The sequence below is a fragment of the Hyalella azteca genome, unplaced genomic scaffold, assembly GCF_000764305.2.
Source record: "Hyalella azteca isolate HAZT.00-mixed unplaced genomic scaffold, Hazt_2.0.2 contig39, whole genome shotgun sequence".
Lineage (NCBI taxonomy): Eukaryota > Metazoa > Arthropoda > Malacostraca > Amphipoda > Hyalellidae > Hyalella > Hyalella azteca.
In genome coordinates this window covers 57,452-79,432 of record NW_025930401.1, presented here as the reverse complement: position 1 = coordinate 79,432, position 21,981 = coordinate 57,452, and the positions used below count along the sequence as shown (strand labels likewise).

The 21,981-nt window shown below is 36.6% G+C and overlaps 2 protein-coding genes across 2 annotated transcripts; one reads left to right on the top strand and one right to left on the bottom strand.

Moving 5' to 3' along the window:
* Window positions 1–1,652: 1,652 nt before the first annotated feature.
* On the top strand, window positions 1,653–19,651 carry LOC108665102 (structural maintenance of chromosomes protein 5). Its single transcript, XM_018151825.2, has 23 exons — window positions 1,653–1,981; window positions 5,057–5,198; window positions 5,748–5,821; window positions 7,073–7,160; window positions 7,439–7,568; window positions 8,457–8,580; window positions 8,818–8,976; window positions 9,404–9,491; window positions 9,726–9,948; window positions 10,729–10,901; window positions 11,129–11,242; window positions 11,391–11,596; window positions 12,115–12,275; window positions 12,789–12,939; window positions 13,327–13,443; window positions 14,196–14,304; window positions 15,265–15,441; window positions 15,808–15,924; window positions 16,095–16,199; window positions 16,692–16,919; window positions 17,291–17,470; window positions 17,673–17,768; window positions 18,056–19,651. Exons 1-23 carry the CDS (start codon window positions 1,932–1,934, stop codon window positions 18,185–18,187), a joined length of 3,144 nt encoding a protein of 1,047 aa, XP_018007314.1. The 5' UTR covers window positions 1,653–1,931; the 3' UTR covers window positions 18,188–19,651.
* On the bottom strand, window positions 18,473–20,625 carry LOC108665104 (low-density lipoprotein receptor-related protein 2). The gene is made up of 4 exons (XM_018151826.2): window positions 20,201–20,625; window positions 19,712–20,008; window positions 19,387–19,538; window positions 18,473–19,014 (listed from the first exon to the last, which is right to left on the bottom strand). The coding sequence occupies exons 1-4, from the start codon at window positions 20,259–20,261 to the stop codon at window positions 18,895–18,897; spliced, it is 630 nt and encodes a 209-aa protein (XP_018007315.1). The 5' UTR covers window positions 20,262–20,625; the 3' UTR covers window positions 18,473–18,894.
* Between the last annotated feature and the right edge of the window lie 1,356 nt (window positions 20,626–21,981).

Here is a 21,981-nt window from a genome sequence, read left to right as displayed (position 1 = left end):
TTATATCATGCATTTTAAATTTGTCCCAATCTTGAACGCTGACACTACTACCAAGACTGATGTGAAATGAAATTGAAACTGACCTAGGTAGTCATATCCGAGTGTAACTTGTTTCCAGCTCTCGGACAAATTTTTGGCCGGAACCGCGGGCCAGTGTTGCCAGATGGGCCTTTTACAGGCCAAATTTCGCAAATGTGTCCTTTTTTGAATGCATTGGCATGAAAAAAATTTGTTTGGCCTTTTTGTCCGTTTGGGGCCTTTTTTTTGAAAATTTTATTTTTGGGTTTTTTTGTGATAATTTGATCCTTCAATTTTATCCAAGACGAGTACACCCAAATTTAGTTTTGCCCAAGACGAGTACACTCAAATTCTAACCCGTAAATGTGTCAACACTTCGGTTTAGGTGGCAACACTAGCGAGTGCCGCCTAATCTGGGCAACACTTTGATTGAACCATGGGACTAAATCCAGTTGCCGACTCGTAGCCTATTAATAAATAATAACCATGGATGGCAGAGCTGACGGCGCGCATAATCGAGTATAGTTTTCACTCCTAAAGAGTAGTAAATTCAGCATTAATTTTTGAGATTACAGCGCTGCTTCTTCATACATTCAGCCTTCTGGTGTGAGTCACTACCAAATTTCACTTTGAATAAATATACCTAATTACACTTCCACGAATTATGATAGGCAATATTTTTTCTGCGTATTCCAAAGTTGTGATAAATTTATAGGATAGACTACTAATATATACCTTAGTCTTGCAAGGACCACATTATCTTTATACCGCAGATATGAGTTTACATTTATTTTCATTTCCGCATAGAAATAAATATTCTACCATCAATACCAAAACACTTCGCCACATCAATAATGTCGCCGGCCACTTCACTATCTATTTTGTTAGCAAACTGAGCCAAAATTCTCTAACACTATCGAAAAGCTTTATAGATGTAAGGTGGCAATCGATTCCTAAATATCATAGTTCTGCAGGACCTTTATTATACTGTTTTATTTACGGTCAGCGAGTAACGTGCAATTCGCTGCAGGCTTTTGTTGCATTGACGGTTAATTCAGCTCATACACATGGTGAAATTGGAGTATTTTTGCTGTCTGAAAGCCTTGAGATTAAATGCATGCACTACAAATGGTTAGAACTACCTTAAATTTGAAATTTTTTATTAATTTCAAATGTGGCCTTTTGTGGCCTTTTTCACTCGGCTCCATCTATGATCTGGCAACCCTTTCCGCGGCTCATGGTCCCGCGGCCGGTCATGCGGCAAGTCTCCAAATTCAATAACCAAGGAGTATCTCCCAAAATAATGAACGTAGCTCGATGAGAGCTCGTGTTTCCTGACTATAAATTATTATAATCCGTTCAACATCTAAAGCATGTTGGTGATAAACAACTGCATAACTTGCATTTTCTTTCGGATATTATGACTGCCATATTGTTTATATCATGGTTCTTATTATTATAACAATATATTATATAATTATCACATTATTATATCTATATCTGGTTCTATCATTATATCATTCTTATCATTATATCTAGACTCTAGTTACCATGGTTTATTTGTTTTTTTTTTGTTTTAATTTGACAAGGTGCGGATCCCGCCATTCGTCGATTTCGTCGTGAAACTGAGAACTCGAGTGCTAATACCTAAACGTATAGTTGCCGTTCACAGACTGCGTACAGACGGTACAGTATATTTCACGACCGATAGCGTACTGCGTACAGTATAATTATGCCAGGTTGAATTGTTTGAAACACATACCGTGTGCGTGTCCAGCTTCCAGGTAGCACATGTGAACTGTGTTAAGTCATTTATGGCACCTTACGGCTTACGAAGTCTGAATCAATCAGATGCGAAATAGTATCTCTGTATCTGAGTGTATCATAGTAGATCGTTGAGAAACTAAACGATAATGGCATTCATCGAAGGCAATATAGTTCGTATCTACATGAAGGATTTCTTGTAAGTATTTATTGCTATTAAGTTCATATTATTCTGAAATATAAGCAATATTTTTCTAATTATTGTTCCTGCAAACAATCTAAGTCAGTGAGCAGTGAGCTGTCAGTGTCAGACAGACACTCTTGTCGTAGCTAACTCGTAAGTACCTATTAAAAGTTAAAACCCACACTAATTATTCTATACTGGTAAGTTAGTAACTATTAATGTCAATTGTCAATAATCATTGTTACCGATGGCAGGTGATGGGCAAATCTCAGTTTTGCCAGTTTGAACTAGATCTTGGAATAAAAAATGAATTCCTAAAATTTGTCATTTGCATAGATGTAGGCCCTAACTAGAAGAGTTCTACTACAATGCATCAAAAGTCAAAACCTGGAGTTGTTTTACCAAAAAATAAAAAAATTGGAGGGGGTACTCTGACAGGCTTTAAATAATACTAGCTTTTTTTCGTGGGTCACAGTTTTAATTTTTAAACCTATTAGATAGCTATGCAAACTTTTTAAATCTTTCTATTGTGTTATGTAGGCTAGCCTCAGTAGTCAGTATTTAGGCCTTTAATGCCCATTGACAAAATTTTTCTAGGTATGTCAAATAGTTTTTGAGTTTTGGGGGTTTTTGTTAAAAAGACGAAAAGTGATCTAAGACTCTAAGTTACCCCGCCGGTCTAAGTTACCCCGCCGGTCTAAGTTACCCCATTTTACGGTACTAGGCACTAGTTGTGAAAAATCTTATTTAATACTATGCTGGGTCATTTCCTAATTTCCTTGGCAGAATGAAATTCTAGGAATGGCCTACTTAACTCTTAACAAATTGGAAAATTGTGCAGAAGCTACCTGTGAATTGGACAAAATCACCTATTAATCTGGTCTGTCTAATCTGTTCTGTCTTAATCTAACAAATTGCTATATCACTGAACATGCTTTCTTCAACTTTAACTCTTTACCACCAAATGTAAACTGCGGCTGTTATACATACGAAATGTAAACAGATGGTGTTCAGTGTTGCCATATGACTTTGGAGAAAATTTCTTCTAAAATAAAGATGGCCGGGATTGCGCGAACACGTGCGCGAAGATAATCAATTTTCATTACATTGCACCAACTGTGCACAGCAATAGCTTAAAAAAAGTGAAAATACGCGGGAAAATTCACCGAAAACATACATCATCCTGAGTGTGGAAGTCGCCTTTAAAAAACACCGGTTTTCTAAGAATTTCACGTTTTCTTTCATTTTTTTGAAAAATTCACACAAACAAAAAAGTCTTCGATTTATTTTTTTACATATGTGTACCAAGTTTCAAAGTTATTTGTCTGTAAATAACTGAAATAAAATTTCCAATTTCCAATGGAAATTTCCAATTTCTTGTTTAAATTTTATTTAGGTTATTTACTGATGGATCACTCTGAAACTTGGTGCACATATGTAAAAAAAATAAATCTAAGACTTTTTTGTACATGTAAATTTTTCAAGAAAAATGAAAGGAAATGTGAAATTCTTAGAAAACAGCCAAAAAGGGGGTACTGTAGAAGAAATCTATCTCCTCCTAGGACTTTCAAGCTACAGCATCAAGACGCAAATCATTCGATGCATAAGGACCATATCTATTGATTGGTCCTTGCTGTTTTTCAAAATTCTAATTTTTGTGGGTGGGGTGGGCATTTAAAAAAAATTTATTTCCTCCCCCCACCCTTTCAAACTTCCCCCTCCTTTTTTCAAAATATTTTCAAAACTATAGCGAAGTTGAAAAAAAAAGCTACAACCAATCTCTAGATCTTTTATTTGCAAATCAATCAGTATATCTCTCATTGCTGTAGCTTAAAAACTCTAGGAGGAGATAGGTTTGCAGTGACAATAAGTGTAAATGTTCAGTAGAGCGTGTGAAAGTCCCAAGCGCCTCGAAATAGGCATTCAAGGTGGCATGGATACAAGACAAGATGCTACTGGAGCTGAAATTCAGTCAAGGATGGTGGGAACGATTGCATGAGCACCATCCCACATGACAGCAGCCGGGTAACTAAAGATCAGCGTCTTCAGACCGTCTATTTATGTGACCGGCTGGTAATTTTTGCCTGTCTTAAATGTGTGTGAAAGAACTCCCCCACCCCTAACCCTTTCACAAGGTTGTCAAGGCATAAATCAATGTACAGAGATGATTTTGGTACCGTTGGATAGGTCAGAATGTCAGCTTTAAGGTGAGACTAAAAACTGGAAAAGTGAAATTTGCGATTCTCTACCTAGAAAATCAGGCGGTAAAGGGTTAACAGATGTTGATGTTCCTCTAAGGTTGTGCCAGTGTTAGTGAATAGTGAAGCATATATTTGTGACCAAGTGCTCCAAATATGTAGCTTGGGGCTGAGTAATTAATTGATCTAATCAAATTTTTCTTAAATCAAATGAATTAATTTGGTTCCTGGACCACTTTCAATATAGATTATGAACCAATCAGGACCCCAGCAATTTTAGAACCACTATGTTCAATTCAAAGTGTTGCATAAATGATGATCTAAACTCATTAATTAAGGAGATTGGACCTCATAATTTGTATGTAAACTGAATTTTGTTTGAAAATATGTGCTATTTTCTCCAGTGTAGTAATTACAATATTTATAAAATATCAGTCATATTTAACACTTCTCTATAAACAGGTTTATTTGTGTTTTGTGAGGTTACAATATCATGCCTTAGCCAACCATAAATTGATTATTGTCACACTTGTATTTTAATCCCCTACCATGCTCATGATTTGATGATTACTGCTTGTAAAATGTATGTCTTTGACTATTTGACATAATATTATGCATGTGCATTTTCAAAAAATGATTGAAATAGCACACTTGAATTAATTTCAGTGTCCTAATTATGTCAAATCAAATTACAGTTGGATAGTTTTGCTCTATATTTGTATGATCAATATTAAAATTGATTTTTAACTTAAACAATTTAACAAATTATAAGTTTATACAGAATTTTTGCTATTTATGTATAGAAATTTTATTGTCTGATCCCAAGTTCTAGCTTCAAATTAAATACAAATTCAATCTATACAATATCTGTTGACTGTAAATTATCTTCCAGGACATTTGATGAGATGGAGTTATGCCCAAAGCCCCATCTCAATGTTATTATTGGTCCAAACGGCACTGGGAAATCGACCATCATGTGTGGACTGGCTCTGGTGCTGAGTAACAAGACTACTGTTACAGGAAGAGGAAAGGAGGTGCTCTTTAGTTGTAGCTGAACTTTGTGCTTGGAATCCTTTGATTTTGAAATATCCAATTTTCCTATCATTTCTTGCATATTTTGGAACTAGTGTGTGGTTGCATGCATGCTGTCTCTTTTAGGCATCTTGTGCAAAAGCCCTATTTATAGCACATTTTTTTCATTTATGAAAGAAAGGTGCTATTGTGCTCGTCATGTCCATCCATCTGTGATTTCACAGACGGATGCATAAGAATATGTGTGCTCTGTTACTCACTGCAGTGAGTACTGATCCAATTTTTTAAGCATCAATTTGGCCCGTATATACATCATTTCTTGTTGATGGAAGGAGAAACTACCCTTAAATGTCCTGTCTACACTGGATTGTTTCAGTGGCACTTGTACACAGATTTAGAAGTTGATTAGTAAGTCACAAATGACTTATCATTTGCAACTTCATGATCCCATTAAAAAGTAATTAAAAAAATTTCAAGATGATAAATTTTGGAAGAGAGCATTTTAAACTTACCACCTAAGAGTGAAATTAAATTTATCATATTCGTGGCAGGTCAGCGAGTATGTCAAGCATGGGAAAGAAATGGCTGTCATTGAAGTTGAAATCTTCAGAGGACAGAGTCGCAAGTATGCAATATTTAAACATTTGATTAAGCTTAACAGTAGTTTGTTTAAGGAATAAGTTTTCCTAGATTTGTTTTAATTAATTCATGATTGCCTATTTCATTTTTCTCTGAATATTAGTTTTTTCAAAAATATTTCACACGTCTTTTTGAAAGTATGTATTAAGAGGAGCATGTCAGTCAACAAAAATTTTTTTGTTTATGGGCGGATCACTGTGAAACTTTTATACGTAGTATATACAATAGAAATTGATGACTTTTTTTGTTCATGTCAATTTTTTGAAAAATGAAAGAAAAAGTGAAATTCTTAGAAAATGGCAAAAAAGGCAGACTGTAAAAATCTATCTCTGCCTAGGATTTTCAAGCTACAACATTGAGAGACATAGAGACATATCATTTGATGCATAAGACCCATTTCTAAATATCATTGGTCATTTTTTAAAACTTTTTGGTTATTTTTTTCCTATAATTTTTTTCCAATTTTGACCCCTCTTTTTGTCAAAATATGATCAAAACAAAAAAGAAATTTAAAAAATGATCAGATGATCTCTAGATATTTTTTCTTACAAATTGAATGGTATGTCTCTGACTGAATGCTGTTGCTTGAAAATCATAGGAGGAGATAGATTTTTAAGATGAAATCAAAACTTTTCAGGAGAGCCAAAAAACTCTTGAAGCGCAGTTTCTGATCTTTAAAATGAGACCAAAAACAGGAAAAGCCAAAATTTTCTATTTTTGACAGACATGCTCCCCTTGAATGTGTTCAAAGAACACTGATCATTTTTTCGTAATAATTTATCATCTTATTGGTGTAATTTAGTCTCCTCTTGGTTTGTTTCAATTTTTTTACAATTATTTTAGCTCTAATCTAGTTAATCATGTTCAACATAAAAATTTAAAACTTGTGTGTTTATGGAAAATGTCACTCCTCATTAAAATTGCAATCTTCCATATTCCTGCTGTCCTATGTAGGTATAATTTAAAAGACAATCAAATTACTGCATTATCGTTCAAACTTACTTTTATGTTTCACTGTAAAAATTTACAAATTACCAAGTAGCCATGAAATAAATAAAAATTTATATCAATTTATACAATATTCTAATATATTTAGCTGAAAAATACTATTGCTTATATATATGATGGGCCTTGACCTAGGTGTACTGTTGATTTGTTGCAAATTTTTGCTTGAAGATCTTGGGTCTTATAACCATTATTTTGATCAAGATGTAACTTGATTATCCATTGTTGTCAGAGGTGGTAATTTGGTGGTGCGCCGAGAGTTCAACAAAGCCAATGCCAATCAATTCTACCTGCAGGGACAAAGTGTCTCCTTCAAAGAGGTCAGTGAAATATTGCAATAGAGTACCTAGAGTAGAACCCTCTAAAATCCCATGGTTTTATTTCTAGCCTATATGGGGAAATTTGATTTGTTGATTGCTCTGGGAATCAATGGTGATTGCTCGGCTTTATCACAATTTCAAATAATGTTTTATATTTGTTAAATCCTTGGTCAAGCATTCTGTATTTCCTGGAAATCATTTCAAAAATTTTGCAGTTTTTCGTTTTGTCTGTAAATCATTTTTGTGAGTTTGCATTTAAATTTTTCCATTCATCTCAGGTGGACTCAAATTTGAAGAAGCTAGGGATCCAAGTGGACAACTTGTGCCAGTTCCTGCCTCAAGATCGAGTTGTAGAGTTTGCCAAAATGAACAGCATGCAGCTCCTGGAGAACACAGAAAAAACTGTTGGTAAGCATCACAATTTGGGTTAAATTTATATTGGTCCTATTAAACATGATTTTCTTCTGTAATTTTGTTTAATATATGAATTAAAAGACATTATTGCATCAAGTGTGTTTCAGGTTATTCAATAGAAGTAATGAAAATGCGATAGAAGTCTTACGAGTAATATAACATTCCATTTTAATTGCTTTTTCTCTTTACTTGGTTACATTATTAAAAATATCCTGAGATATCAAACTAAAGTATTATATACTGAGAATCATACTTCTGTGTCTGCCTTCTACTGCACAGTACCTATTACAAGCAGTGCTATTTACGCATATGTCAAGGTTTCAGGTTCTTCTCAATTAGTTGGGGTAGTATGCAGAATAAATATAAATAAATGAATTTGTATTGTTTGATTAAGTGTAATTATTTAACAGTATAAATTAAATTATTACTTGATTTTGACAATATTACAAATTCAAACAAAGATAATTTTAAAGATATGGATCCTAATTAAGATAAGAACTTTTGGGAAACAGGTGCTGCCATATGGGTCTGACCTGTGAAAAGAAGCATGCTAAATAAGTGTGTCTAATAAAGTAAAGTTTTATTGATTTCACGTAATGTACAAGACACACCACTCATGGTAACGCAAGATATAAAGTATAACATACAAAAAAGCTAATTAATCTCGGGTGTTACTAGGCTCACCTGTTGGGAGCTGGAGGACGTAAAATCAATGAAATTGTCTATCTGCTATCAATGAAATGCTAACAGAAATGAACTAAGGTGTGGGAAGAATAGGGCGCTAAGTAAGGTGAACGTTTCTCCTACAGCCTGGCACTGAAATCAAAACCAAAGTATGAAACTTATCTCATGTTTTTAACTATTTTATATCTATGGAATCAGGTGGTCAGCAGCTATACAATCAACACATGCAGCTGTGCTCGCGGGGGGGAGATTTACAGCAGCTGCGTCAACGCCAGCAGCAAATACGGGAGCAGCACCAGACAGAAGTCGATAAGAATCAAAGGTCTGTGCTTGACATAGATATTTTGCACTTTGGCTTTGTCATTTTTTTGCCCACTCAGCCCTAAGTCCTCTTATTTTTAAAGTCTCGATAATGTACTGCAGCATATGTGATTCACTAAAAAAAGAATTCATCTCTATTCTCCACACTGTGTTTGTTAACTATGTTAATTAGATGACAATATCACGAAAACTGCTATAGTAATAGAAACTTTAATTAAGGAATTGTTTTATCCCACAGAGTTGATGCCGAAGTACAAAACCACCATAAGCGGGCACAACTTCAACGTGAAATTGAAAAACTTCAACAACGGCGACTGTGGTTCCTGTATACCAAACTCCGCGTCGATCACATTGAACGAAAGAAAAATAGAGATGCTTTAGTAGCTGAACTAAAAGCGTATGTTTAGGAACTTGCTGGAATCTTGTAACATTGAAATCCATTAGATGAATCTAGTATCTCTAATGAAATTATTATTTGTGAGCTCCAGACCTCAATCTTTACATATCTTTCTTTCTGATTCTTAATTTCTGTGATTATCAAATTCAGCTCATTTATTTTGACAGATCAAATCTGGGCCATTGCCTTCAACCTTACTTTCAGGTCCTATCAAAGCGGCCTTAATATAGGTATTGACTAAGGAACTAGTTTTAAATTTATATTGGTTTGTTGTACTAACGATATGGCTTTCGGAGAGAAGTTAGAAGGTTAAATTTAAAGATTTATTAATGGACATAGCTGAAGAAGAAACCATTCGCGGTTTTCTGGCAGTTTCCATTTATATTATTGCTGGTTTTACGTATTATCCTTTCTACAAATCCTGCAGACTCAAAGATCGCTGGCAGCCTGATGTGGATCGAATAACAGCAGTCAAAAATGATTCCGAGGACATGAAAAAGAAAATATTGATTGAGGTGAGATTTTTATGCCACTTTTCTGGTATTCCTAATACCAATGGCTTGATCTTGGTAGGCATTCAAATATGCAAGGTTGATTTTTCTTGCGTATGATATTTATCTTTTTAAATTTTTTTTGAAAGGGTTCATCAGAATGTGAGGAATTTAATCAATTTCTTTGTTTTGATATCTTACAATAGGCTGAAAAATTAATTAAGTTCTACCATTATTGTTGTTCCCATTGATGATCAGGAGCGCGTGGTGTCAAATATTAGTTCAGAGGCAACAAGTCTTGAGAGCCGCTTGAATGACTTCGTGGAGCAGCGGCAAGACGCCGTGCGTGATTACGAAAACAAGGAAAAAGTCCACCACCAGCAGCAGCGGCAACTGCAGGACCTCCACAAGCAGCTTGCCACCATCGAGTCACAGATAGAAACTCTTGATGAACAAGAGGGCAAGATTGGTGTGATGGACGGTAATTTTATCTTGTGCTTGTTTCATCGTTTGATCAACTCTTTAATGAGAAGCTAAGCTCTTGATGAACAAGAGGGCAAGATTGGTGTGATGGACGGTAATTTTATCTTGTGCTTGTTTCATCGTTTGATCAACTCTTTAATGAGAAGCCGGATCTGACCGGACTTATGGGATGCTATTATCACATTTTCATACATTAATGACGAATTTCGTATAAAAATGACAAGATTAGGGAAAAATTAATCAGTGTCTAGGACAAGTTTCCTGTTGGACGTTCAGGAACTCCTCATTCAGCATTAACAACGCTTAACAGCACTATTGTATGTTACTTCATATAACACTATTGTATATTACTTCAAATAACACTATTGTACATTACTTCAAATAACACACTATTGAATGTTACTTCAAATAACACACTATTGAACGTTACTTCAAATAACACACTATTGAACGTTACTTCAAATAACACATTATTGAACGTTACTTCGAATAACACTATTGTACGTTACTTCAAATAACACATTATTGAACGTTACTTCAAATAACACACTATTGAACGTTACTTCAAATAACACACTATTGAACGTTACTTCAAATAACACACTATTGAACGTTACTTCAAATAACCTACTATTGTACGTTACTTCAAATAACACACTATTGAACATTACTTCAAATAACACACTATTGAACATTACTTCAAATAACACACTATTGTACGTTACTTCAAATAACCTACTATTGAACGTTATAACAATCCGCAACCTCTTGGTCACAGAAGAGACTCTGACGCGCGCCATCAACGAGCTCACGCTCGAAGGGCAGGGTTTGTCCAGACGCCTGGCGGGCGTGCAGGAAGAAGCTCTCGAGGTTCAGGACACGCGTCGCAACCACCTGGCCACCGCCCGCGACCTCAAGCAGCGTATAGACAATCTCAACGACACCTCCCAGGTAATATGCTACCCCAATCATGGCATTGTTCTTTGTGAGTTTAAGTTATTTCAGTTAATTTATAATCAATTTTATTATACTTACTCTCACGATCTGTTGATTGAAATATATGGATCTAATGTACTGATTTCACTGGGACTGACAGTTCCATTGCATCAAGGTTAGTACAGTGACTCGTCTTTACTCAAAACTTTGTAATTTTATAGTTAATTGTGCTCGTGTTACAGCGGCGTCTTCAGCTCCTTCAACAACGTCACCGCGATGCATACCAGGCAGCAATTTGGCTGCAGCAGAACACCAATCGATTCAAGGACGTTGTTTATCCTCCTATTTGTACTTTGGTAAGAGCGTCATAGCCTCATATATTTCATAGTATCACATGTCGCATAGTGGCAGACATTTAAATATCTTAACCTTGAAGGTTTTCATGCTGACTCAGGTTGCCTGCTGTGAAAGACTTGATGCTGTTCAATGAAATTTTTATTTCAGCTCAACGTGCTGAGCCCTGAGTACGCGCAGTACGTCGAGGACAGAGTGCCAAGAGCAGATCTCATTGCCTTTGTGTGTCGCGATAAAGACGACGTCAATTTACTGAAGCGTTTCACGGACGAGAAAAGATGGACCATCAACATAGTTCACTCTGGCAGTGACGACCTCAGCCAGTTCAGACCTGACAAGCCTGAGCATTACATCAAGTACGGCTTCCCAATCCATCCCACTTCTGAATAAGTCATTAATGATACCTACATTACTAGTATAAAACATGCATTTAATAGCGAAGGAAATGCCAAGTAATTCCACCATAATTTCATTAAACAAAGTAATGGTGAATTTGCTTGGCAGTGTTTTTTATTTTCTCTCGTACTTTTTGAAGTTTTAGTTTTTTAGATGCAATGGTATGAACTTCGCAACATGCTCTCTTTATTGTTCGTGTAGGACTGAAGCAATTTCACCACATATTTCTGTAAAGACTGATAAAATACTTGTGCAATAAAATTTGATTTGTTGGGTATTGCTAGGCAAGTTGTTTAACTAGTTATAGCCTGATTATGAATTATTTTTTAATGCAAGTAGCCACGGTTATCTGGCTTTTTAAAGTTTTGTCACCATATTTTTTTTGATGCTTAAGGGCCTGACCGCTTTTCACTGAATTCTATTCCGATTTTTAAGGAGTGGATACTTCGTCTTAGCCTCATGTTACTCTACTGGGCAGGAATTTGGGGTTCGACACGTACCTGCTCCAGACAATTGAAGGACCTGGTGCTGTGCTGCATTACCTCTGCAAGACATACAAGTTGCACAACATTCCCGTTGCTCTGGGCGACAAAGTCAACGTTCAACGAGTTCTCAAAGATTTCATGTCGTTTTATATCGGTGAGTTGTTCCTTACAACTGCACCTTCATTTATTGCAACTTTTGATTTTTCTCTAAACCTTTTAATATTGTGCCTTTGGCAGTTGCTCCCTACTTTTTTTTGCAATCGAGAACGCATGCCGCATGGAGGGTCCATATAGTTACCGAGGCGCCAAAACCTACCTACCTTTAATGTTGCTAATAATGAATCTTATAAGTTAGATTTCCAGTTAATGAGTGCGCTCATAATTTGTAATTGCTCATTTCGTTTGAGTACAGTTTGAATTTAAACGTGGGCCTCTGGGACCTCCGTTGGGAGACGAGTACCAAGAGTTGTTAATCGTTCTCTGTTCATCTTGCTTAATTTAGGCAGTAGACGTGGTTTTGAAGTAAAAAAAAGTTCAACTCTACCCCTTTGTTTTTTCATTATTTATTTATTTACATGTAATGACAATGGGGTTCGTGATGATTAAGAGCACATTTGTTTTGAGGTACACGTGCGAACACTATTATTATCCTCTAGTCTTTGTGCAGCCGATTCCCGGTATACCCAAAGTCGTTCGCGTTACTCCAACGACGTAATGACGAACCTGAGTCAGGTGCAGAAGCCTATGCTGCTCACGCAGAACCTGCAGCACGACAGGCTTAATGCTCTCAACGAACAGCTCCGGCAACTCCAGCAGGAGTGAGTTCATCTTCGAATCTCAGTGTGGCTATCGCCGTTGCCTGGCTTGTATTATCTAGTTAACATCATTACATTTTTGTTTCTTTGGCCGTTCTTCTCTTTTGCCATATTCAGGATATATAATTCCTATATATCCTGAAAGTTGTTTGAGCATATAATAAACTCCCTGTGCAATTAATTCTGTTCTTACGATTCAAGTTCTATAAAATTTATCAGACAGATTTTTATTACCGTCATAAATGTACAGGGTTGGCTATGCTATGCAAGTACTCTACGAGCATACAAAAAAAAAAATGCTGGTTATTGTAGAGTATAGACTAATAAAATAAAAAAAATTATCAGGCTATTTTTTGTACTGAAAACTCTGTATTTTGTTCATTTTTACAGAATAAATTCGAAAGAGGAACGCTTGAAGTGTCTGCACGCCAGCGAGACGGAGCTTAGTCGCGCTATTGAGGAGAAGCGACGCCAGAAGCAGCAAATGCTTCAGCAGCGCAATAACAGGTTAATTTTTCACAGAACAAGCTTCCACAATTTTTTTCCTCGTGTATGTTAACAAAAGCTTTTCTTATTTCTTGGAAGTTGATGATGAGAAAGCATTGGTCGTCTGTCTACTGATGTTAAATTAGAATTAGTTTTTCTTCTGGTTGGTATATGACAATTTTTGATCCCAATGTTAGTAGTTCGCATCCACTATGTTGCAATTGTTCGCCTCTAATATTACTGCTTGTCTTGGTGGTCGTAAAATAGTGCCTTTTTTATTCAATGCTCACTTTTATGCTGCAAACTTGAACTATTAATGATCTATCGTATTAATCCATGCAAGATATCTGAAGCTGATTATAAGTTTCCCTGCATACAGGATAACATCCACAACCATTTGCGAAAATGCCATCAGAAATTGGAATTTCTGTATTCTTTCTTTTTGCATTTTGATTAAATAAATTGGAGTGAAGATTTGCTTTATTTCTTCTTTTGATTTAATTAGACACCTAGCAGCATTTCTGTGCCACTCTCTTTATCCCCAGTCATCAGCTCCTTTCTCCGACATTTGCAGCCAAATTCAATTTTTTTGCTAATTGTATATGAATGTGAAGATGAAATAATACTTATTTACAATAACATTCACAATCTAGGTATAGCAGAATCAGCCACGAGTTTGTTTAGTCTAGTCTTCAACTTGATTTACTGTACGCACCAGCAGGATGTGTACCAGTATTTATATTATCTTTATTAAATCCTTCCACAAACAACAGGAAGACGTTACTGGCGCGGCGGGACCATAAGCAGGAACAAATCAATCGCACTGCTCAGGATCAAGTTAACCTCGCTGATGCCCTCGCACTTAAAGAACATAAAATGCAGGTGCGTCAGTTTAAAATTTAAACCCATAGGTGACCACCGTCCATCCAAAAATGACTGAAACCGTAGTAGTTTAAAGTACAACAATAGCGGTTAATTTAACAGATGAGATAGTCCTCAGTTGAAGTCTGTTCTTTATCTCAGAATAGGATATTAGGTTTGTTGATCCACAGGAACTAGGTGGCTGGTTCCACCAAAAAATTTTTGTCTCTTTATGAAGCTGTTTCCCCAACCGACCACAGCATTACGTTGCTCTGATTGGTCGTATTTGTCATCCACCAATCGCCGTCGATGCTGTCATAGATGATGCAGGGATGTGATAGTGGAGAAGCAAACAGATTCATTCTGCAATTGTTTAGTCGTATTTTAATCATTAAAGGAAGGAATTCTATTAGAAATATTATTTATAATTCGAAATATAATGAGCGCATTGTATTAGAGATATAAAATACTGGAAATTTCTTGCTTCATTGAGTTTACCAAACATGTCTGGTCCGTTGAAGCAACGTGCGGCTTACCCTGTGATGATAAGACTGTAGCTCATCTACTAACTAAAGAGCCTTAATTTCTTGAGTAGTCCTTCAGTACCTGTATTCTGCATTATATTTTATATGATTTTATAAGAGATGCAATTTAAATTGAAAAATCAGGTGCGAAATCAGGTGATCATTTAAGTGCGAAAACAGCGTTCCCGAAATGTTCATTTTCCAAATTGCAAGTAGAAAATACATATATGCTTCTAATTTTCGTTAAAGTTGCACATTCTAAAAGATCATAGCTCACTGCACTTAGAAATTAATGTCTGTTTCATCGAGATAATCACTGTTTGTGTTAGGTATTTTTATTTATCCTGTATGACATTTTCATTGCAAGATTTCCGTGTGGCCTGGGAGCAAATTTGAATGTGAGAAACTGTTGATATTGACTGGCGTGATTTTATCGGAAGGTTGTCTGTGTTCACAGTTAGCCTCGCGTGATGCTTTGAAGGCGGCTGAAGGTTTGTGCGAACTGAGACAGCGACATTGCTCTGCTAAGCATAACTTGGTTATCATGCGCGCATACTACAAGTATCAATGTGATTCCGTCACCGAACTCACAAACGCCTTCCAGGAGATGGAAGAAACTGTCGCTCTAAAGAAGGTAATGTTTTTAATTTTAGAATTCTTATGACTCTTGCAAAAGTGGCCAAATGAACCACCCTTATCTAATACTACTCATTTAATATTTTTAGAATGAAGAACTAGAGGAGCTTCTTCTTGTCATTTCTGTTAATTGAGCAAACGAGAGTGAAATGAATAGTGTGAAAAATTTTCCTGCTCAAACGTTGTAAAAAAATACTGACAATATAGCTAGAATTTCTTATCATAGAACTCCAATGAATAAGTGTCAATGAATAGTTATATATTTTTCAACAGACACTTCGTTGCTGTTGTGCGACAGTTCCCTCAAAAAATTTGACCCAAATATCCATACAATATTAATTATTACTTTGTTTTAACATGACAGCAAGAAGTAAACGATGCTACGATGCGAGTGAGGGAGTCAATGAGATCCGGCCAAGATACGTTGGCTGAACTTTTGAGATCCCTTGGGCTTGAAAAACCTACGGAAATCGACGAAGAGGTGAAATTATTAATACTACCATTGAGTAGTTTTTTTCCAAAACGAAAATGGATTAAAAATAGAGCATGTTGTAAATCGTTTGCAGTACCTAAGGGGTTATTGTATTCTGATTTTAACTTATGATTTACAGTCCCAAAAGTTAATATTTGTAGACTGGATGGATGTTGCAGGTACGCAGCCGTTTCAACGCTGGCATCCAAGGCCTGGAAGCAACAGAAGAAGAGCTCAACAAGATCGAGGCTCACAGAGACTGTCTTGTCACGGCTGATTCTCAGGTCCGTTGTTGACATTTGTGTTCTTGTTGCGCTTGTATTTAACAGAAATTCTTTCTTACCATGTAGGAGTGATGTTAACCTTTCATATCTGGTCTTTAAAACCTATGTTCAGCCTAATTTGCTGTAACATTAACTTTCCATCAGTTATTCACTTACTCGTAAATCTATTTCATTGGAATGTTGGTGTGACTGAGGTGAAAAATTCCATTTTTGTTGTTTATTGACAGGGAAAAACCCTGTGTCACATTGGGGTGAACATATTTCCCGATCAAGTGAAGGGGGAGATTTTAATTTCTTCGACTACTTAACGCATGCCAGTGCCTAGAAATTTCAAGGGCATAGTTCTTTATTCTACAACTGTATTTTCTCTGAGTTTTTTTTGCGTCTTGGTTGAGAGTCAAATCGTTCAAGTTATCACATGTAAGTTTGTTATAGCAGATGGTCGGTCAATCAATGTACTATAATTTTTTTAATTGACTATTCTTCGATCAGGTGGTAGCTGAATTCAATCAACGGAAGAAAAACATCGAGAATTTAGCGCTTCAGCTGGAGAAATTGACTACAGAGGAGCAACGAGGCACGTCAGACCTGATGGCAATGCGAGCAGAATGGCTGAACAGCATAAACAAACTCACCGAGACTATCAGTGCCAGCTTCAGCCGCCTCATGGCCAGGATGAAGTGCGCTGGAGAAGTCAAGCTCAGCACTCCTGATAATGAAGTGAGGAGCTTAACTACCTGCACGCCAGTGATGTTCTCTTAATGTGTTTACTCAGCTACAGGCAACGTAGATTTTTGTAACTTCGAGCTTTACTCGTTTAGCTTTACTCTTTTCACCCCTGTATGCATTTCTTTGGAATTAGATATGATTTTCCAGATCAACAATAGATTGTAAAAACTATTACAAGAAAGAAATCGAAGAGAGTAAGCTGGAATTTATCTTGATTTTGTTATAAACCTCAAACTAAGGCGCCATTTTATCATCATCATTGTTTAGTCTTATACTTGTGCTTAATAATCATTTCTCCTCATGTGAAGAGCAATCGTTCATTTGCAGTTAACTTGTTTCAACTGAAAAAATTCTTCCTCCAGGACGATCTCTCAAAGTACGGTTTGACAATCTGGGTGCGCTTCCGCGGCAGCGAAAAGCTGCGGGAGCTGACAGCTATGCAGCAGAGCGGTGGCGAGAGGGCCGTGTCCACAGCGCTGTACCTGCTAGCTCTCCAGACCATGTCTACCGTGCCATTCAGATGTGCTGATGAAATTAATCAGGTGCTGCGCTAGATGACGGGCTCTTCATATCGACATGAATTTATCTATGCAAGATTTCGTCTTATCCAGTAGCTTTCTATGATTTTGCCTGCCTTTTTTTGCCTCTATGTTTCTATTTACGCGCGTGGATCACATAAGACCGAATTTTAATAGCGAGCTTGCTTTTTGTAATCATTGATGAAAAAACCTTTTGCTCGTGCAGGGAATGGATGCCGAGAACGAACGACAGATGATCACCATGCTTGTCGAGCACATGACGGATCTCAATGCTTCACAATATTTCTTGGTCACTCCAAAGGTAATACTATTGTCAGTAGACGCCATAGTGACGTTATATTTGTGAGGTTTTGAGATCTAGGCTCCAACATCAATGTGTATAATCGTGAATAATTCACCTGGAATTCATTTGTAATTTTGTTAATTTTTTACTTGGATATTTTGCTGGTTCATCTTACCTATGCACACGGGCTGATATGTAATCATGACCTTTGTTTGCAGTGATAAGGTGCGTATTTGAGGTTAAAATTGCTGATCGTGTGATCCAATTTTTGTTTAGTTCGTAAAACAATTGTTTTCCATCGACAGCTGCTGCCAAATTTTCCCTACAACGATCGGGTCAACGTCATCTGCGTTATCAACGGTCCTAAAGTTGCCTGCAAAATACCTGTTGAGGCTGCCATTAAAAGAAAAAAGAAGCTGAATAGTAAAGGCAAATAACCATAGATCTAGTGTACCCTTTTGGAACAATGCCTTAAAGGAGTATTTTTTTACAAATACGTAACAATAAGTGGAAACTACAGAAATCATTTTTTTTTCAGTAAATATTTTTCAGTATTTTGTATATTAAAAAAATTATGTGCACAGCTGTGCCTAAGACTATAAGTTATCGCAACCTTGGTTATTTCCGACTGGTTACTATTCCGTATTTCCGACCACTCTAACGTAGAATACATGTTTGGTATTTAGTATTAATTGATGTGGCAATCCCAGCTGCTGATGGCAACACTAGCACAATCCTGTCATTTCTGTCGATTTTTTCTATGTAGATTAAGGATTTGATCGGAAGCGCCAGTAATGGTTTTCATTAGATTGCATTTCGCGTACAAGAGTAGAGAGGAAATTTACGTATTAGTAAATTCCCTTCACATCCGTTTCCGTTGTAAATCCCCTGGTGTTAGCCTCATTCCGTTCGAATCACTTTTTTTACTGACATCACGGCTACATAGTTTGGAAAGGATCAAGGAAATTACTTTTTTAGTGTATAATAGTTCGGACACAATATAGGCGTTACGTTATATGCATTTAATTTCTTTATGTTGATTAATTTTGCTACAATCGAAATACGTACTAAAAGTTTGATTAGCATTGCTGATTCTCATGTGGTCAAGTTCGTTGAAATGCGACTACATTTGTGCCCTGTCTCTCTAAGCCAATTGACAAACGACGGAGGCATCAGCTACTCCGACCGCATCTCCGGCGCTGAAGTACAGGAACCTGTCTTTGTTGAGGTAAACGTACTGAGCCTCCGCGGACTCCATCGGCTCCTGTGTGATTTAAGCAGTACGTTAGCAAGGTCCTAATCTGATTCCCGTCACAATCCCCGTATGCTAAATTTAGTTTTCTCTGATTATATTGTCAACTTTATCACCTGTATATCATGGCTCTGATTGTAATGAATAGTAGTTCGCCAAATCGGTTGCTTTCTTACGCTGTTGACCCGAAACGCTTAGAAAACGAAAAATTTTGTTAAGTACGTCGTTGTAGGCCTCTGAGTTGTGACTCTGATCTGACCAAATCTAGTTCGATCAGTTTAAAGTTGAACATTCTTAAGTTCTTCACTTCAATTTAAATTTCTCGCTGCTGGTATTACTTTTTGACTAAGTCTGTTGAGATTTTTGATTTGTTAGATTAGTTACCTGGGAATAATCACCAGTCGACGACCCGGAATCGTACACGGCCCAAAAAGGACTTCCCATAGCAATGAAGGTTCCTGTTGTGTTCCAGACGTAAGACGATTCCAACCCTGCTGGTTTTTGGCCTCCAATCCAGAAATTTTTGGTATTCGAAGCTGAAATATCAGGATTCAGTCATTTGTGTTTACTCTTATGAGGTATTCGCTATTGAAAGCGAGTTTATTGTTTGATAGAACTTATAACATCGATAGTAAAGGATTCAATTGTTTGATGGTAATCATATTCCCTTTATAATTTAACTCATTAAAACTTTGTTGTTGAAACCTACCAAATTGTTGCTTCAATACGTTGACGAGATCGTAGAAGAAGTTGGCGTCGTCAACTTCTACCATTACTCCGCCGATCTCCCTGCAACGATAGTGCATTTCGAACCAAGTTCCCGTCACAATGTCGATATGCAGACATCGCCCTGACACGTTAGTGTACAGGGGAGGGCACTCTTCCATGTCAATTTGCGCACACCTCGTTTCATCTGAATTGTCAGAACAATGTTGCACTCCATCGCACACGTTTGTGATGGAAATGCACTGGCCGTTGCTGCACGCGAAGTCTTCCGCCGAGCAAGCTGTCAAAACATATAAAAATATTATTAGGTTGTTTATTGCTTAGTTGTTTATACTAATAGGAAAGAACAAGCTCTATGGGTTCTGATTATCTTCTGAAGTATTTTCCTTTATATTTTTGGTTTACCTTCAAATCCGTTTTTTTATTTCATTATTAGTTTATAAAATTATTAACATCTTGGAAGAGTAATAACCTTGAGCAGAAGTCGTCTTGAGCGCGACCAACATCAGCAATACGGTACTCAAGATCTCCATCGTCGTATCTTGTTTTTTAGCACAAAAAATTACACTGCTAACTAGGGTCGAGTCGAGAGGTATCTGTGGAAAATAATCTTCTCAGTATGAAGAAATTGAGGGGCCGAATGGTTAGGAAATTCGGCGTACTAGATTAATACGAGAAACTGTTTTCATACAAGACGTGCAAATGCGTAGATCTTCTCTATTGTTGCAACGCAGTACAATATTTGGATGCAAGTCTCATGTGTAGCTATAATAATATCATGGAAAAATAGTTAAAGACTGAATGGCAAAAATGTTGAGAGCTCATGGGAGGGCTTCTCATGGGCCCTTAAATGTTGAAGGCTTCTCGTGGGCCCAACACAATCTAGAATAGGTTACTCAAAAGTGGAAGGACAAAGTGTGTACTTGGTATAATTTATAGCCAACCCACTGTTATCGTCAGTTGTGTGTTTTCTCACGCTTGAAGAGCCGTCTTCTGAAGAATGTTTTTCGTCTGAAATACGGCTATAATCTTTTTCTGTGAATACATGTCCTCGATAGTCGATTATCTAAGCTAAGACATGCCAAAGGTAAGCCACATACTAAGTTGTTGACCGTATTAGCACACATTCAAGTCGGTTTTATTGCAAAACAGGCCGTTTGCTCTAATGCCACTTTCAAAACCTAGCTCTGATACACTTACTTTTTTCGGATTTTTCAATACGACCTAATCACGTCACTCTGATTTACAGCTGACCTCTATCTCACATTTTCTGTTGACTCATCGTGTTCTCTGTAACCGCTTTTATGTCATCATGACTTTCCGAATAAAAGCTCTCAAACAAACTTTATCGGTGATTCCCCGTAGGAGATATTTTAGTAATTATATATTCATCTTATTACTTATATATGTGGTCTTATTAACACTCTTTGGAAAAATTATAGCTTTTTGCTTTGATAATTTAAGATGGATTTGAACTATTTTTGATAAAACCCGTAAAAAGACAATTCTATGGAGTCATTTTGAAAATTTTTGTCGATTCATTTTATTTATTTAGCTCCGTGGCGTCCGAAACTGCTGTCACGGAGCTAAGCCTTCAGTTCCCTATTGCGTGTCGAATGAAAGAAAATCAAGTTGAGAATACGGTGAAATAAAATCAAGGCTGCGGTGGGTGCGGCTTGATTCTGCGACCGGCGACTACCACCTCTTCCAGTGTGAAGACTGAGGAGCTGCACTTGTCACTTACAACAGGTTAACTAATTTAACATCACATCGGGCGAGATGGAAATATACGCAGTTGCCATTACTGACTGGTCATTTTAAGCGGTGTGCGAAACTGACGCCACAGAGACAACATTGCTATAAGATAGTCAAATGATTACTAATTGGGTTGAAAAACGGAGAAATAAAACCGGGCAAGTAATAAGTTGTATTATTACTTTCTTATTCACTATAAATAAGTTTGCGCGATGAGCAGCAAATGTTTTCGATCGACTGGAACGGTGAACATGTCTTAGTTGCTTACAAATACTAATTAGTGGATTTAAAGGATGACCTACTAAATCATTTTCTACAGTAAAAAAAAATAGAGAAAAAGCAAAATTATCACGTGTAAAAATTAGAGTCAAAGTTAAATAATTAGAGAAAACAAAATTATCATGTATATTGGTGGCGTTTTATTAATTCATGTATATTATTAATAATAATATTATTAATCATGTTATTTATTCATGTATATTGGTGGCGTTTAAGTTT

What these genes read in the sequence shown, in the direction of transcription:
- LOC108665104 (XM_018151826.2), bottom strand. Translation starts at nt 20,261, where the DNA reads ATGGAGATCTTGAGTACCGTATTGCTGATGTTGGTCGCGCTCAAGACG. An exon ending in CGTATTGAAGCAACAATTTG is followed by an intron (nt 19,539 to 19,711) that starts GTAGGTTTCAAC and finishes CTGATATTTCAG; the next exon opens with CTTCGAATACCAAAAATTTC. An exon ending in CGACTGGTGATTATTCCCAG is followed by an intron (nt 19,015 to 19,386) that starts GTAACTAATCTA and finishes TAAATCACACAG; the next exon opens with GAGCCGATGGAGTCCGCGGA.
- LOC108665102 (XM_018151825.2), top strand. Translation starts at nt 1,932, where the DNA reads ATGGCATTCATCGAAGGCAATATAGTTCGTATCTACATGAAGGATTTC. An exon ending in ATCCTCCTATTTGTACTTTG is followed by an intron (nt 11,243 to 11,390) that starts GTAAGAGCGTCA and finishes TTTTTATTTCAG; the next exon opens with CTCAACGTGCTGAGCCCTGA. An exon ending in CTACGGAAATCGACGAAGAG is followed by an intron (nt 15,925 to 16,094) that starts GTGAAATTATTA and finishes TGGATGTTGCAG; the next exon opens with GTACGCAGCCGTTTCAACGC.